At 33.9% G+C, this 12,500-nt stretch overlaps 3 protein-coding genes across 3 annotated transcripts; all 3 read right to left on the bottom strand.

The window, feature by feature from the left end:
• Window positions 1-1,637: 1,637 nt before the first annotated feature.
• On the bottom strand, window positions 1,638-5,371 carry LOC138866266 (uncharacterized). Its single transcript, XM_070138777.1, has 3 exons — window positions 5,327-5,371; window positions 2,878-3,039; window positions 1,638-2,327 (listed from the first exon to the last, which is right to left on the bottom strand). Exons 1-3 carry the CDS (start codon window positions 5,369-5,371, stop codon window positions 1,800-1,802), a joined length of 735 nt encoding a protein of 244 aa, XP_069994878.1. The 3' UTR covers window positions 1,638-1,799.
• Window positions 5,372-6,718: 1,347 nt separating this feature from the next.
• LOC138866265 (uncharacterized) lies at window positions 6,719-8,764 on the bottom strand. The gene is made up of 4 exons (XM_070138776.1): window positions 8,723-8,764; window positions 8,434-8,494; window positions 8,009-8,082; window positions 6,719-7,580 (listed from the first exon to the last, which is right to left on the bottom strand). The coding sequence occupies exons 1-4, from the start codon at window positions 8,762-8,764 to the stop codon at window positions 7,026-7,028; spliced, it is 732 nt and encodes a 243-aa protein (XP_069994877.1). The 3' UTR covers window positions 6,719-7,025.
• A 1,757-nt stretch (window positions 8,765-10,521) lies between these two features.
• LOC113821787 (uncharacterized) lies at window positions 10,522-11,693 on the bottom strand. The gene is made up of 2 exons (XM_070138122.1): window positions 11,660-11,693; window positions 10,522-11,228 (listed from the first exon to the last, which is right to left on the bottom strand). The coding sequence occupies exons 1-2, from the start codon at window positions 11,669-11,671 to the stop codon at window positions 10,698-10,700; spliced, it is 543 nt and encodes a 180-aa protein (XP_069994223.1). The 5' UTR covers window positions 11,672-11,693; the 3' UTR covers window positions 10,522-10,697.
• Between the last annotated feature and the right edge of the window lie 807 nt (window positions 11,694-12,500).

The raw sequence follows: 12,500 nt of genomic DNA, 5'->3' as shown, positions 1-12,500 counted from the left end.
TATAAGTGATAAAAAAAAATAATTATATATATACATTTGTATATGTATACATATATATTCATGTACGGATAAATTCATATTTGTGAATTTATAAACATGGAAAATACACACACACATATATGTATAATTGTGCATATATGTATATTAATATTCAAATGCGCTATATGACACACACGCACACATGCACACACACACACACACACACACACACACACACACACACACACACACACACACACACACACACACACACACACACATATATATATATGTATATGTGTATTTACACACACACACACACACACACACACACACACACACACACACACACACACACACACACACACATATATATATATATATATATATATATATATATATATATATATATATATATATATATATATATATATATATATATATATATATATTCACATACACCACACACACATGTACTCATACATATAGATAATAATATATATGTGAACATATATATACATATATAAGTATATATATACATATATATATGTACATGTATATATTTATGTATGTAAATATATATGTATATGTGTATTTATGTATATAAACATTATAAGTTCATATGTATGAGCATATATGTCTATAAACATATGTAAAGAAATATATATGTGTATATTCATTCATATATATAAATAGTCACACACATAAATATATGTATAGATAGATAGACATACATTTATATATATTCATATCCCCAGACACATACATAAGTACACACACAAAAAATACATATTTGCATATATATATATATATATATATATATATATATATATATATATATATATATATATATATATATATATCCTGAAGATATATAATGCATATAGATTGATACATGTAGGTTAAGACTGCACTTCAGATCGTAAGCATAAGAGGTTGGGAAACACTGGTACATCTGAATCCAACTTTCTTAACAAACATTTGCTTCTCTATCAAGCAGGCTGGAGATTTTGTTCAGTTGAAGAAAATGCGAAACGAAAGCGGAAATGCGAAAGTTTAGTTTAGTTATTTAGTTTGTTTAGGAAAAGTTATTTTTTTTTCGATTTTCGATTCATTTTAAATCTTACACACACACGTATATGTATATATGCATATATATCTCTGAATACGTATATATATATATATATATATATATATATATATATATATATATATATATATATATATATATATATATATATATTTGCATATATATATGCATATGTGTGTGTGTGTGTGTGTGTATATGAAGATATATGCATATATATGTATTCGTGTAAAAAAAAGTGTATGTGAGTCTGTAAAGGTATACACATTTTTTTTCCCGTTTTCTGCATTTATATTCACGCAAGGTGATTTGATTTTTCGATTGATTTATCATGTTCTTACAGTATTATTCATTGATATTTGTGTATTAAATGAATACATTGATGTTGTATCAGAAGCGTAATCAGACATTTAGTCTCAGAAAAAAGAATAGTAATAATAATGATAATAATAATAAAAAAAAAACAGTGATGTTCAGATTTTAAAACCAGTGTGATTTTTTTGTAACGAAAAGTTACAGAGTAGTAAAACTATATTCGTTAGATTATTGTAATCTTTATTCTTTACAGAATGTCATTCAAAAGACAGTTCCTCAGTTTTCTGTAAACTCTAAGAGTGACTATTTTTCTACTAGCTGTGTCTGAAAAACCGGCGTGAGCAAACCGGACTATCAGACACATCTGGTGAAGGACCATCGCCACAAGGCCTGTCGTAATCCATGCCTGACCCCTTCCTTATCCCCTGTAGCGGTAGCGGTAACCGGCGTAGTAAGGATAGTAGTGGGGGTAACCGTGATAGTATCTGTTGTAGTAGTGAGGGCGTCCGTGATAGCTGTAATGAGGTTGAGGTTCGGGTTCCGATTCGACTGATCTCTTGTGGTGGCTGTGGTATGTGTGAGGGTAACCATAGAAATTGGAGTGGCGGTACCCAGAGTAAGGGTAGCGATAGCCATGGTGGTATCCATAGCGAGGATGGCCATGGTGGACTACCTGGTAACTATAGCTGTTGGATGGATCAGGGTCAGCTGCTGGTTGAGGGTCAGCTTCCGGCATGGGGTCAGCTGAGCGCTTTGTGAGGCCGTGAACTTGAGGAGCCACGAAGGAGGTGCCGCCACCAGGATGCCTGGCCACTCCATCGCCCTCCAGTGGCTCGACATTGTGGTGGCGAGGGTAGTAGTAGTGGTAGGGGTAGTGGTGGTACTTGTGTGGCTCGGGATCGGCGTGTGTTACCACGGCCGCTGCCAAACACACCAGTGCGATTGCCTGCAATATTGTGAATGTATTAATAGCTTACGCTGCAAGAACAATTATCGTGGAAAGAAATTATTATTTGAATGTTATTTTTCCTGTGTTTCTCATAATTCATATTAATCAAATTCACTGATACATAGCATCTCTTGACAAGTAATTTTAGAAATGGAAAGTGGATGGGGAAATTTGTTCAGCATAAATGTTTTCATATATACATAAACATGCATTCATATATATATGCTTATTCATATATATATATATATATATATATATATATATATATATATATATATATATATATATATATGTATATATATATATATATTTATATAAGTAATATATCTATATTCATATACATATGAATATATGCATATGTTTATTCATCTATCCACAAACACACATATTTATGCGTGTGAGTGTGTATGCGTGCGTGCGTGTGTATACACAATCTATCTGCCTTTCTATCTAGCTATCAATCTCTCTCTCTATAGAGAGAAAGGGGAGACAGAGAATGAGAGAGAGAGAGATAATTCTTCGTTCTTTCACAAGTATGGCGACTCACCGAAAGTTTCATGGCTGGACCTCTTCTTGGCTCACCGAGGACGCTGTGTCTGCTGACTGCTTGTGGAAGCCGCTTTATATACGGCTCCTGTGCGTGGCCTTCGACAAGCAGTGGTTCACGCACCCGAAAAGGGACAGCCCTTAGAACCGTTACTTTCAAAGACTATAATATTAGAATATTACTTTTGTAAAACTTAAAATACTATCTTCGGTCAACAAGTAAAGAACGGTTAATGCGTGTTTTTTTTCTTCTTATTTTCTTTTTGTTATGCATAGCATTAGAGCAGCAAAGCAAAGGCGGAACGGAACCGGTTCTGAATGGGGTGTCAAGTGTCATTTCTTAAAGTGTCCTGTGAACGATACTTGCACTATGGTTTATATGATCTTTGGTTGCAGTGTGGCCACCACAGAGTGAAATATTGAAGGGATTTTTTTTTTTTTTTTTTTTTTTTTTTTTTTTTGCTCTGGTGTAAAATCTTCCAAATCTTCCTTTTGCTCGAATTGTTTATATATAGTGGGGAAAACATTTATATGTATCTATATATCTATATTATACAACTATACACACATGAACACACATACACATATACATTTATATATATATATATATATATGTATATACACATATATATATATATACGAATATATCTATCTATCTATATATATGCATAAATACATGCATGGATAACACACATATACATCATGAATGCAAAAATATATATATGTATTTATATTTATAACTAGATGACTACACACAAGCACGCACACACACATACATATGAATATATATATGAAGCATATATATATGTGCTAAATATATGTATATATATACATATATATGTATATATAAGTAAATATATATCTATATATGAATGTATATCTATATATCTATCTATCTCTATGTCTATATATCTACCCGGTTATCTATCTATCTATATATCTATAAATTGTATATTCACACATATGTATATAGTTTTGAATATTTACATACATATATGTGTATATATAGATATATGAATATAAATATAAATACATATGCATGAATATATATATATATATATATATATATATATATATATGTGTGTGTGTGTGTGTGTGTGTGTGTGTGTGCGTGTGTGTGTGTTTGTGTGTGTGTGTGTCTGTGTGTGCGTATGTGTGTATGTATAGATATATAAATATATATGCATGTATATATACATTATACACACACACTTATACAGACATATATATATATATATATATATATATATATATATATATATATATATATATATATATATATATATATATATATATATAATATATATATATATATATATATATATATATATATATATATATATATATATATATATATATATATGCGCAATAATTAGCTCGTTCTAATTTTGTCAGTTGTAAAATAAATGAAGAACAACTGGAATGTATTTTTTTCCCCGTTAAGCTCTTAGAGCCCTTAGGAACGGAAAGAGAGTATAAATTTACGATTCCGTTTATCAACAATAAAGGCACTTTCATCTAGGTATAAATATTATGCAAATGGATACATAAATATATAAATATATGCACATACATATAGGCTTACTCATATTTTATGTATATGAATATATATATTCTGTTTTTATGTATATATACATACATGTATACGTGTGTGCATACCTGTATACATACACACATACATATATATATATATATATATATATATATATATATATATATATATATATATATATATATATATATATATATACTTATCATATATGCATGCATATACCTATACACGTATCAATGTATATTCATGTAAGCATGTACACAGGCGTGTACACACACACACACACACACACACACACACACACACACACACACACACATATATATATGCATATCTGCTATGCATATCCAATATAGTCATATATTTAAGAATACTATATATATATATATATATATACATACATATATATATATATATATATATATATATATATATATATATATATATATATGTATATACATATAACATATAATTATATGTATACATATGGATATGGGTATAATTATGTGTATACGTATGTTTATGTATGTGTATAGATACGTTTATGTTTACAAACATATCACCGTATATATGTATTAAATGCAACATCAGAGAAGGAGAAAAAGGATCCTCTTCAAATCGAGGAACAAAGGGAATCCGAAATCCATTTTGTCTTTGTCCTTAATTGTCATCCATAATTTACATCATTGTCACGAGCGTAGAAACCATTCACGGGGGGGGGGGGGGGGAGGGGGTAAAGACAAGGAGTACACCTTTTTGAATATGAAACATTAGATGACAAAGAAAACAGATATTACCAAGAGAATTGAACCGTACACTTTCATAAACGGACGAATATTAGATTACCGTTACAGTGCGTAGGGTCCGAGTCTGATGATTATAGGATTCCCTGCCTTACATTCTTGTTTATTGCACTGCATATACCAGTATACAATAGGTACATTATTAAGCCAATAATGTAACAACATTCAACAAAATAAAATGCACCTGCATCTGTTTATAGAAAATGTTTTAGATGTATAGAAAAGGCGACATTGAAACTGTAAACTTAATTTATCTAATAATTATACAACTTTCCAAATTGAGTGTGTTGCAGAGCTGAACGTATAGTCACTCTATGGGACTGTGGCTCTGTCTTTGGTGATGCTCAGCTGGAAGACCCATTCCACGATGGTTTCTGCAATTTTTGTGTTTAATATATTTGAACATTGGAAAATATTTCAATTTTACTTATAAGACTTTATTTGCATCAAACCATCTGTAGTCACACACACACACACACACACACACACACACACACACACACATATATAAGATACAGTCTACAATAACAAAAAATCCGTAGGCTCTTTGTATTGTCCTATCATCAGATTCTTGATTTGATAAAGTGAAGGAGAAATATAACACATGACTTTATTTTAAATTCATTTACTTTTCTTAGAATAATAAGAACACACATATAGATAGGGAGATCTTGATTTATCATTATTTTTCGTCCGCTAACGTACACTTATAGAGGGGGAGGGCGGGGGAGGGGGGGGTTGCTCAAAAGTTCACGCTGTGTAGACTTGTGATAAGGATGAATATTATGTATGACCCTTTAGACGATTCGAAAGACTTTCCACTTAATTTTGTATGTGTACACTAGTTATTGTGTTAGTATATGTGTTTATGCATATATGTATAGATGTACTTATATATACATATATTTTTAGTGTGCGTACGACATATAAATAAATATATATGTGTGTGTGTGCGTGTGTATGCATACATACATACAAATATATATATATATATATATATATATATATATATATATATATATATATATATATATATATATATATATATGATTATATATGAATAGATAGACAGGTAGATAGATACACATCGATATAAATACGCATGATTGGGTAGAATAATATATCAATGGAATTCCTCCTTTTCTCCTTTCTTTTTCTGTAGATGACAATTCTAAAGTCCACAAGAAAAGGAATATATACAGTAGATTGTGGAGGAGGAATGGCGTGCAGAGGTGGCCCCTGGAATCCAAATGGTTGGGGGGGGGGGGGCAATCAGAGGGAAATTAATGATTTTGAAACATATTTCAATCGAGTAAAATGTTTCTTCCATGTTTCATTCTCAAACTTCAATTTAAGAAATTAGGGGTATGTGGTAATATTAGAATGTCATATTTATAAAGAAGAATGTCAAGAGTAGAAAAACAAGTCATGCTTCGTTAGTCCTGAAACTGAAACTCAGATTTGACTTTTTTTTTCGCATGGTTTATTTGATAATCTCATTAGCTTTCTGAATCAGAGAAATAGTGATCTTGACTGTGAAACAAGTTCGATAATAAGAAAAGCTCGAGGTCTGTAAACATATTTTCCATTAGATTATTGTAATTTTTATTGTGTACACAATGTACTGCTATTCCGACATTGAAAAGAGAATTCCTCTGTTTTCTGTGGCCTCCTTAGAGTGACCACCTTACTATCAGTGCCTGAAAAACCGGCGTGAGCAAACCGGACTATCAGACACATCTGGTGAAGGACCATCGCCACAAGGCCTGTCGTAATCCATGCCTGACCCCTTCCTTATCCCCTGTAGCGGTAGCGGTAACCGGCGTAGTAAGGATAGTAGTGGGGGTAACCGTGATAGTATCTGTTGTAGTAGTGAGGGCGTCCGTAATAGCTGTAATGAGGTTGAGGTTCGGGTTCCGATTCGACTGATCTCTTGTGGTGGCTGTGGTATGTGTGAGGATAACCATAGAAATTGGAGTGGCGGTACCCAGAGTAAGGGTAGCGATAGCCATGGTGGTATCCATAGCGAGGATGGCCATGGTGGACTACCTGGTAACTATAGCTGTTGGATGGATCAGGGTCAGCTACTGGTTCAGGATCAGCTGCTGGTTCGAGGTCAGCTTCCGGCATGGGGTCAGCTGAGCGCTTTTTCAGACCGTGAACTCGAGGAGCCACAAAGGAGGTGCCGCCACCAGGATGCCTGGCCACTCCATCGCCCTTCAGAGGCTCTAGGTGATGGTGACGGGGATAGTAATAGTGAGGGTAGTAATAGTAAGGAGAGCGGAAGTAGTGTGGTTCGGGATCGGCGTGCGCAACCACAGCCGCTGCCAAACACACCAGTACAGCTACCTGTAATAAGGCAAGGGAGTTCGTAGAATTAATATTTTTCACTTTTCTCATAAAAAATCGTCCATCTCCATAATTCTAATACTATACTGAAGGCTGCTTTATAAAATTAGTACGTTACATTTACTATTTTTAGATTTACATTAGATGTATTAGCTTCATAAAACTTATGTGCGAGAGTTATAATACATCTACTTATATTTCCACACATATATATCCTTGTGCGTGTTTACATATATACATATATATATACACATCTATGTATAAATTTCCCGTATAAACAGACGCTCATACATACATACATACATACATACATATATATATATATATATATATATATATATATATATATATATGTGTGTGTGTGTGTGTGTGTGTGTGTGTGTGTGTGTGTGTGTGTGTGTGTGTGTTTATCTGAACGTGTGCCTTACCGCGAACTTCATGGCTGGTCCTGTCGGAGGCTCACTGAGGACGGGTCGTCTCTGCGGATTGCTTGCGAAGCCTCCTTATATATGGAGTCTGAGCGTGGCCTTCAGGGGGCGTGGCTTCCTCGCCGATGATTTTCCCGATAGGCCTAAGTGCTTGCAGGAGAACACCTGGATAGGTGGATCGGCTGATAGATAGTAGTATATGTCCTGATGCAATTAGATTCATGCACATATGAATGCACACGCATATATATGCATATACATATATACATTTACATGTATGTACTTTTGTGTGTATATGCACACACATATATGTACATGTGTTTGTTTATGCATTCATATATGTGTGTGTCGATAGTGATATATATGTATGTAATTCTATTTATACATATACATACATACACAGATATACAGACAGATATAGATACCTTTTTCGGTGATAACACCCCAGACATATCTAAGTGCTCTCTGCGCCATTGTCTTCTTTGCCTGAAACCACAACTTTCGTAAATTAATTCTAGTAGATAATGTGTATATCACGATTCATTATAAAGGATATAAATAAAGTTGAATTAGGTGTAGAATGTAGTTTAACCGAGTAGTTTACGATAATGTTTATATAGAATGTTAAAACTCTACCTATCTAATTATATATGATATATGTAAACCTTGCGGCATCCTTAGATACTGCCCATGGCACCCAGGGTGCCGCGGTACCCAGAGTGGGAGCCACTGGTTTACATTCTCAGCAAGTGACATTCTCTGGGACTGTTTGATTTGTCAACAGTGGTTCATAAACCCATAGTTGTTACCTGAATTCGGTCACAAGGATTGTTCCTTCCCGTTAGGATTGTTTTTCAAAATCAAACCAAATTTAGAGATATTGCTGAATTTCGCAACCTGTTCCTCATATAAATGTATATTTCACTGAAAAAAGTATATTATCATTAAACGAAAATATTGATATGATATTTGCAGGGGAAATAAGTATTAAGAGCCTTTTCGATGATGTTCATGTAATTACTGTACTTACTATTTACTTTAACCATGTGTTCAGCATTCCATATCAGATGTTCATCATATCAAAGAGATCACATAACGATAATCGGAGCGCATAATGCAGATCCTTACAGGAAGAAATTCCAACACCAAAGTAGGTTCCATGCAAGAACACTCTCAGGAGCATTAAAGGGTCAAGAATCTGACGCAGAATATTCCAATATCTCCCTTTTCTATTAGTTTTGAGGTTATAGAAAAGAGTTTCTCTAATACTTCTGTTAAAAGAACCCACTAAGTGACAATTCCATACTCATAATAAACAGAATATTTATGAATGAATGGCTTTCGACGTGTGTGATTGGTGGAAACTTTACGGTTGTGTTGTTTCTTTATCTCTCTCCCTCTCTTTTCTCTCCTCTCTCTCTCCTAGTAAAAGGATGCTTCGTAATGTCAGTATAATTATATATGTGGATAGATAGATAGTTTAAGTAACTGCTTGAAATTGATATGTTAATTCACGAATATAATATCGATTTACTGACCAACAGACGAAATGTAAATATATATGTCGCCCTGTCATTTTTCAGAAGCACTTGAAAGTGTACGGAGAATGTATATTAGAAGCTACACAATATCAGCTTGTCTGCCAACCTTCCCTTCACTTCTTCATGAAAACGTTTCGAATTTCTTAATCTTCTTTTATCATAGTTTTATTCCTATAGCGTGAGCTTCGACTTGTCAGCCTGATAATCTCTTATTATGATTTTAAACAGGTATAGTATATATACACATTTTTGTTTTATCTACTACGAAATCTAATCTTGAAATTTCACTAATCATACACATCATACAACATTAATTCATCAATTCATAGTTTATTTACTATTACTGTGCTCGACTAAGCCTTTCAGTTTTCCGGAGGAAGTACAGGAACTCCTGCACAGCATTTGGCCATTTAGTACTAAACCGCAGGTGGCTCTTCTGTTCAGTTCTATTCGTATGGTACGGTCTATGATTAATCGTACGTATCAAATCTGAGACATACTAGGATACCGTTCGCTGATGTTCCATGAGTTTGCCACTGAAGGATTTGAAGAATTTATCAGTATATTTCAGTTCACATATTCATATTTCAGACGGTATTTAAAATCATAGTCCTTAGCCCAGATCTAAACACGCAAAGATATATAATAAGTTGCAAAACGCTTTGTTTCATGATTATCAGAAATGTTGAAGAGAATTATACTAATATGCTAATATGTGTTAGATCAGGATTTTAGGTCCTGAAATCTTATCTATACAATAGATTTCATTTGTCACAATAAAAGAAATATAACAAAACTCAAAGTTGTCTACAGTTAATTTGAGCAAATCAAAAACCAAGCAGATAAGCAGATATTCGTAAGGGTATATTTATCTAAGTAGATTTTATCATACGATTTTATGTTTTCCAATTGAACGAAGGAATTTTATGGGACAAAGAAATTCACGTATTTCTATTTTCATCTTTAATCTTCACACTAATGATTCCAAATACCAATTTTGCAGAGATATTCCCCTTTTTTTGTCTTCGAGACGTGATCACCACCCTGCTTTTGCCTGAAAAACCGGCGTGAGCAAACCGGACTATCAGACACATCTGGTGAAGGACCATCGCCACAAGGCCTGTCGTAATCCATGCCTGACCCCTTCCTTATCCCCTGTAGCCGTAGCGGTAACCGGCGTAGTAAGGATAGTAGTGGGGGTAACCGTGATAGTATCTGTTGTAGTAGTGAGGGCGTCCGTGATAGCTGTAATGAGGTTGAGGTTCGGGTTCCGATTCGACTGATCTCTTGTGGTGGCTGTGGTATGTGTGAGGATAAGCATAGTAGTTGTTGTAGCGGTAGTTATTGAAAGGGTAGCGATAACCATGGTGGTATCCATAGCGAGGATGGCCATGGTGGACTACCTGGTAACTATAGCTGTTGGAGGGATCAGGGTCAGCTACTGGTTGAGGGTCAGCTTCCGGCATGGGATCAGCTGAGCGTTTGGTGAGGCCATGGACTTGAGCGCTGACGGAGTAGGTGCCGGCAGCCGGATGCTTGACATAGTGGTGGCGAGGAGAGTAGTGATGGTAGGGGTATTGGTGGTAGGAGTAGTGGTGGTAGGGGTAGTGGTGGTACTTGTGTGGCTCGGGATCGGCGTGGGTTACCACGGCCGTTGCCAAACACACCAGTACGATTGCCTGGAAGATATACTTTTATAAATTTCAACTATCATAAGAATACATTTTGTTTTCTCTTGGAAATATGTTTTTTTTTTTTTTTTTTTTTTTTTTTTTTTTTTTTTTTTTTTGCTCTATTCAGTAAATCAACGATGATTACTCAGTTTTGTCTCATCTGAGTCTACATGAATCAGCCTAGCTGATACATGCCTATTTCAAAGATAGTAATAATTGTCTTTTAGAAATCCATTTTTTTAAAAATAGAAATTAAAAATTGTTTAAGAAAAAAAAATATATATGTATGTATATATAGACAGATAGATGTACAGATGTACAGCCACATACATATCTATGTTATATATGTGTGTGTGATTTCTGTCTGGGATTATGTATGTATATGTACGCTCGAGTGTTAATCAAGTTTTCGTTCGCTAACAACTATGGCGACTCACCGTAAGCTTCATGGCTGGACCTCTTCTTGGCTCACCGAGGACGCTGTGTCTGCTGACTGCTTGTGGAAGCCGCTTTATATACGGCTCCTGTGCGTGGCCTTCGACAAGCAGGGGTTCACGCACCCTATGGGAACAGCCATTAAAACTGTATTTCCTCAGTCTGCCAAAGACGAGTGCTCTCTTTTCCTTATTCACAAATGCATTTGTGTATATCACATCTCTGTCTCTGCTGTGGGGTGCAGCTTATCGCATAAAGTGGTGGTATACCTCCTACCTAAATAATACACACATATGCCAATATCTGATTTATGTGTTCATTCATACGCATGCACACACACACATATGCATATATATACATATGCAAAAATGCATAGGTGTATATAAATATAATTATAGATGTGTATGTTTGTGTGTGTTTAAGTTTGTGTGTATACATACATGAACATATAAACATGTACACACACATACACACACGCTCACACATATATACACATATATATGTATATGTATGTATATATATGCATGTGTCTATATACACACTTAAATAAATACATATATACAAATGCATACATATTTATATATGTAAATATACATAGATAAACACACACATGTGTTATAGATATACAGCTATCTATATAAACATATATATGTGTGTGTATCTATATCTATCAATCTTTATACACATACACACTGACACACATACATACACTGTGTATGTACGTGTATGTATACCTATGTATACATACACACAGACATAGGCGTACAATAATAAATGGTATACATATATATATATATATATAAATACATATATATATATATATATATATATATATATATATAT

The sequence above is a fragment of the Penaeus vannamei genome, chromosome 24, assembly GCF_042767895.1.
Source record: "Penaeus vannamei isolate JL-2024 chromosome 24, ASM4276789v1, whole genome shotgun sequence".
In the NCBI taxonomy this organism is placed as follows: domain Eukaryota; kingdom Metazoa; phylum Arthropoda; class Malacostraca; order Decapoda; family Penaeidae; genus Penaeus; species Penaeus vannamei.
This window is presented reverse-complemented; position numbering and strand designations above follow the sequence as displayed.

What these genes read in the sequence shown, in the direction of transcription:
- LOC138866265 (XM_070138776.1), bottom strand. Translation starts at nt 8,764, where the DNA reads ATGTCACTTGCTGAGAATGTAAACCAGTGGCTCCCACTCTGG. An exon ending in ACCAGTGGCTCCCACTCTGG is followed by an intron (nt 8,495 to 8,722) that starts GTACCGCGGCAC and finishes TTGTGGTTTCAG; the next exon opens with GCAAAGAAGACAATGGCGCA. An exon ending in GACCAGCCATGAAGTTCGCG is followed by an intron (nt 7,581 to 8,008) that starts GTAAGGCACACG and finishes GCCTTATTACAG; the next exon opens with GTAGCTGTACTGGTGTGTTT.
- LOC138866266 (XM_070138777.1), bottom strand. Translation starts at nt 5,371, where the DNA reads ATGTACCTATTGTATACTGGTATATGCAGTGCAATAAACAAGAAT. An exon ending in GCAGTGCAATAAACAAGAAT is followed by an intron (nt 3,040 to 5,326) that starts GTAAGGCAGGGA and finishes CTAATATTATAG; the next exon opens with TCTTTGAAAGTAACGGTTCT. An exon ending in GTCCAGCCATGAAACTTTCG is followed by an intron (nt 2,328 to 2,877) that starts GTGAGTCGCCAT and finishes ACAATATTGCAG; the next exon opens with GCAATCGCACTGGTGTGTTT.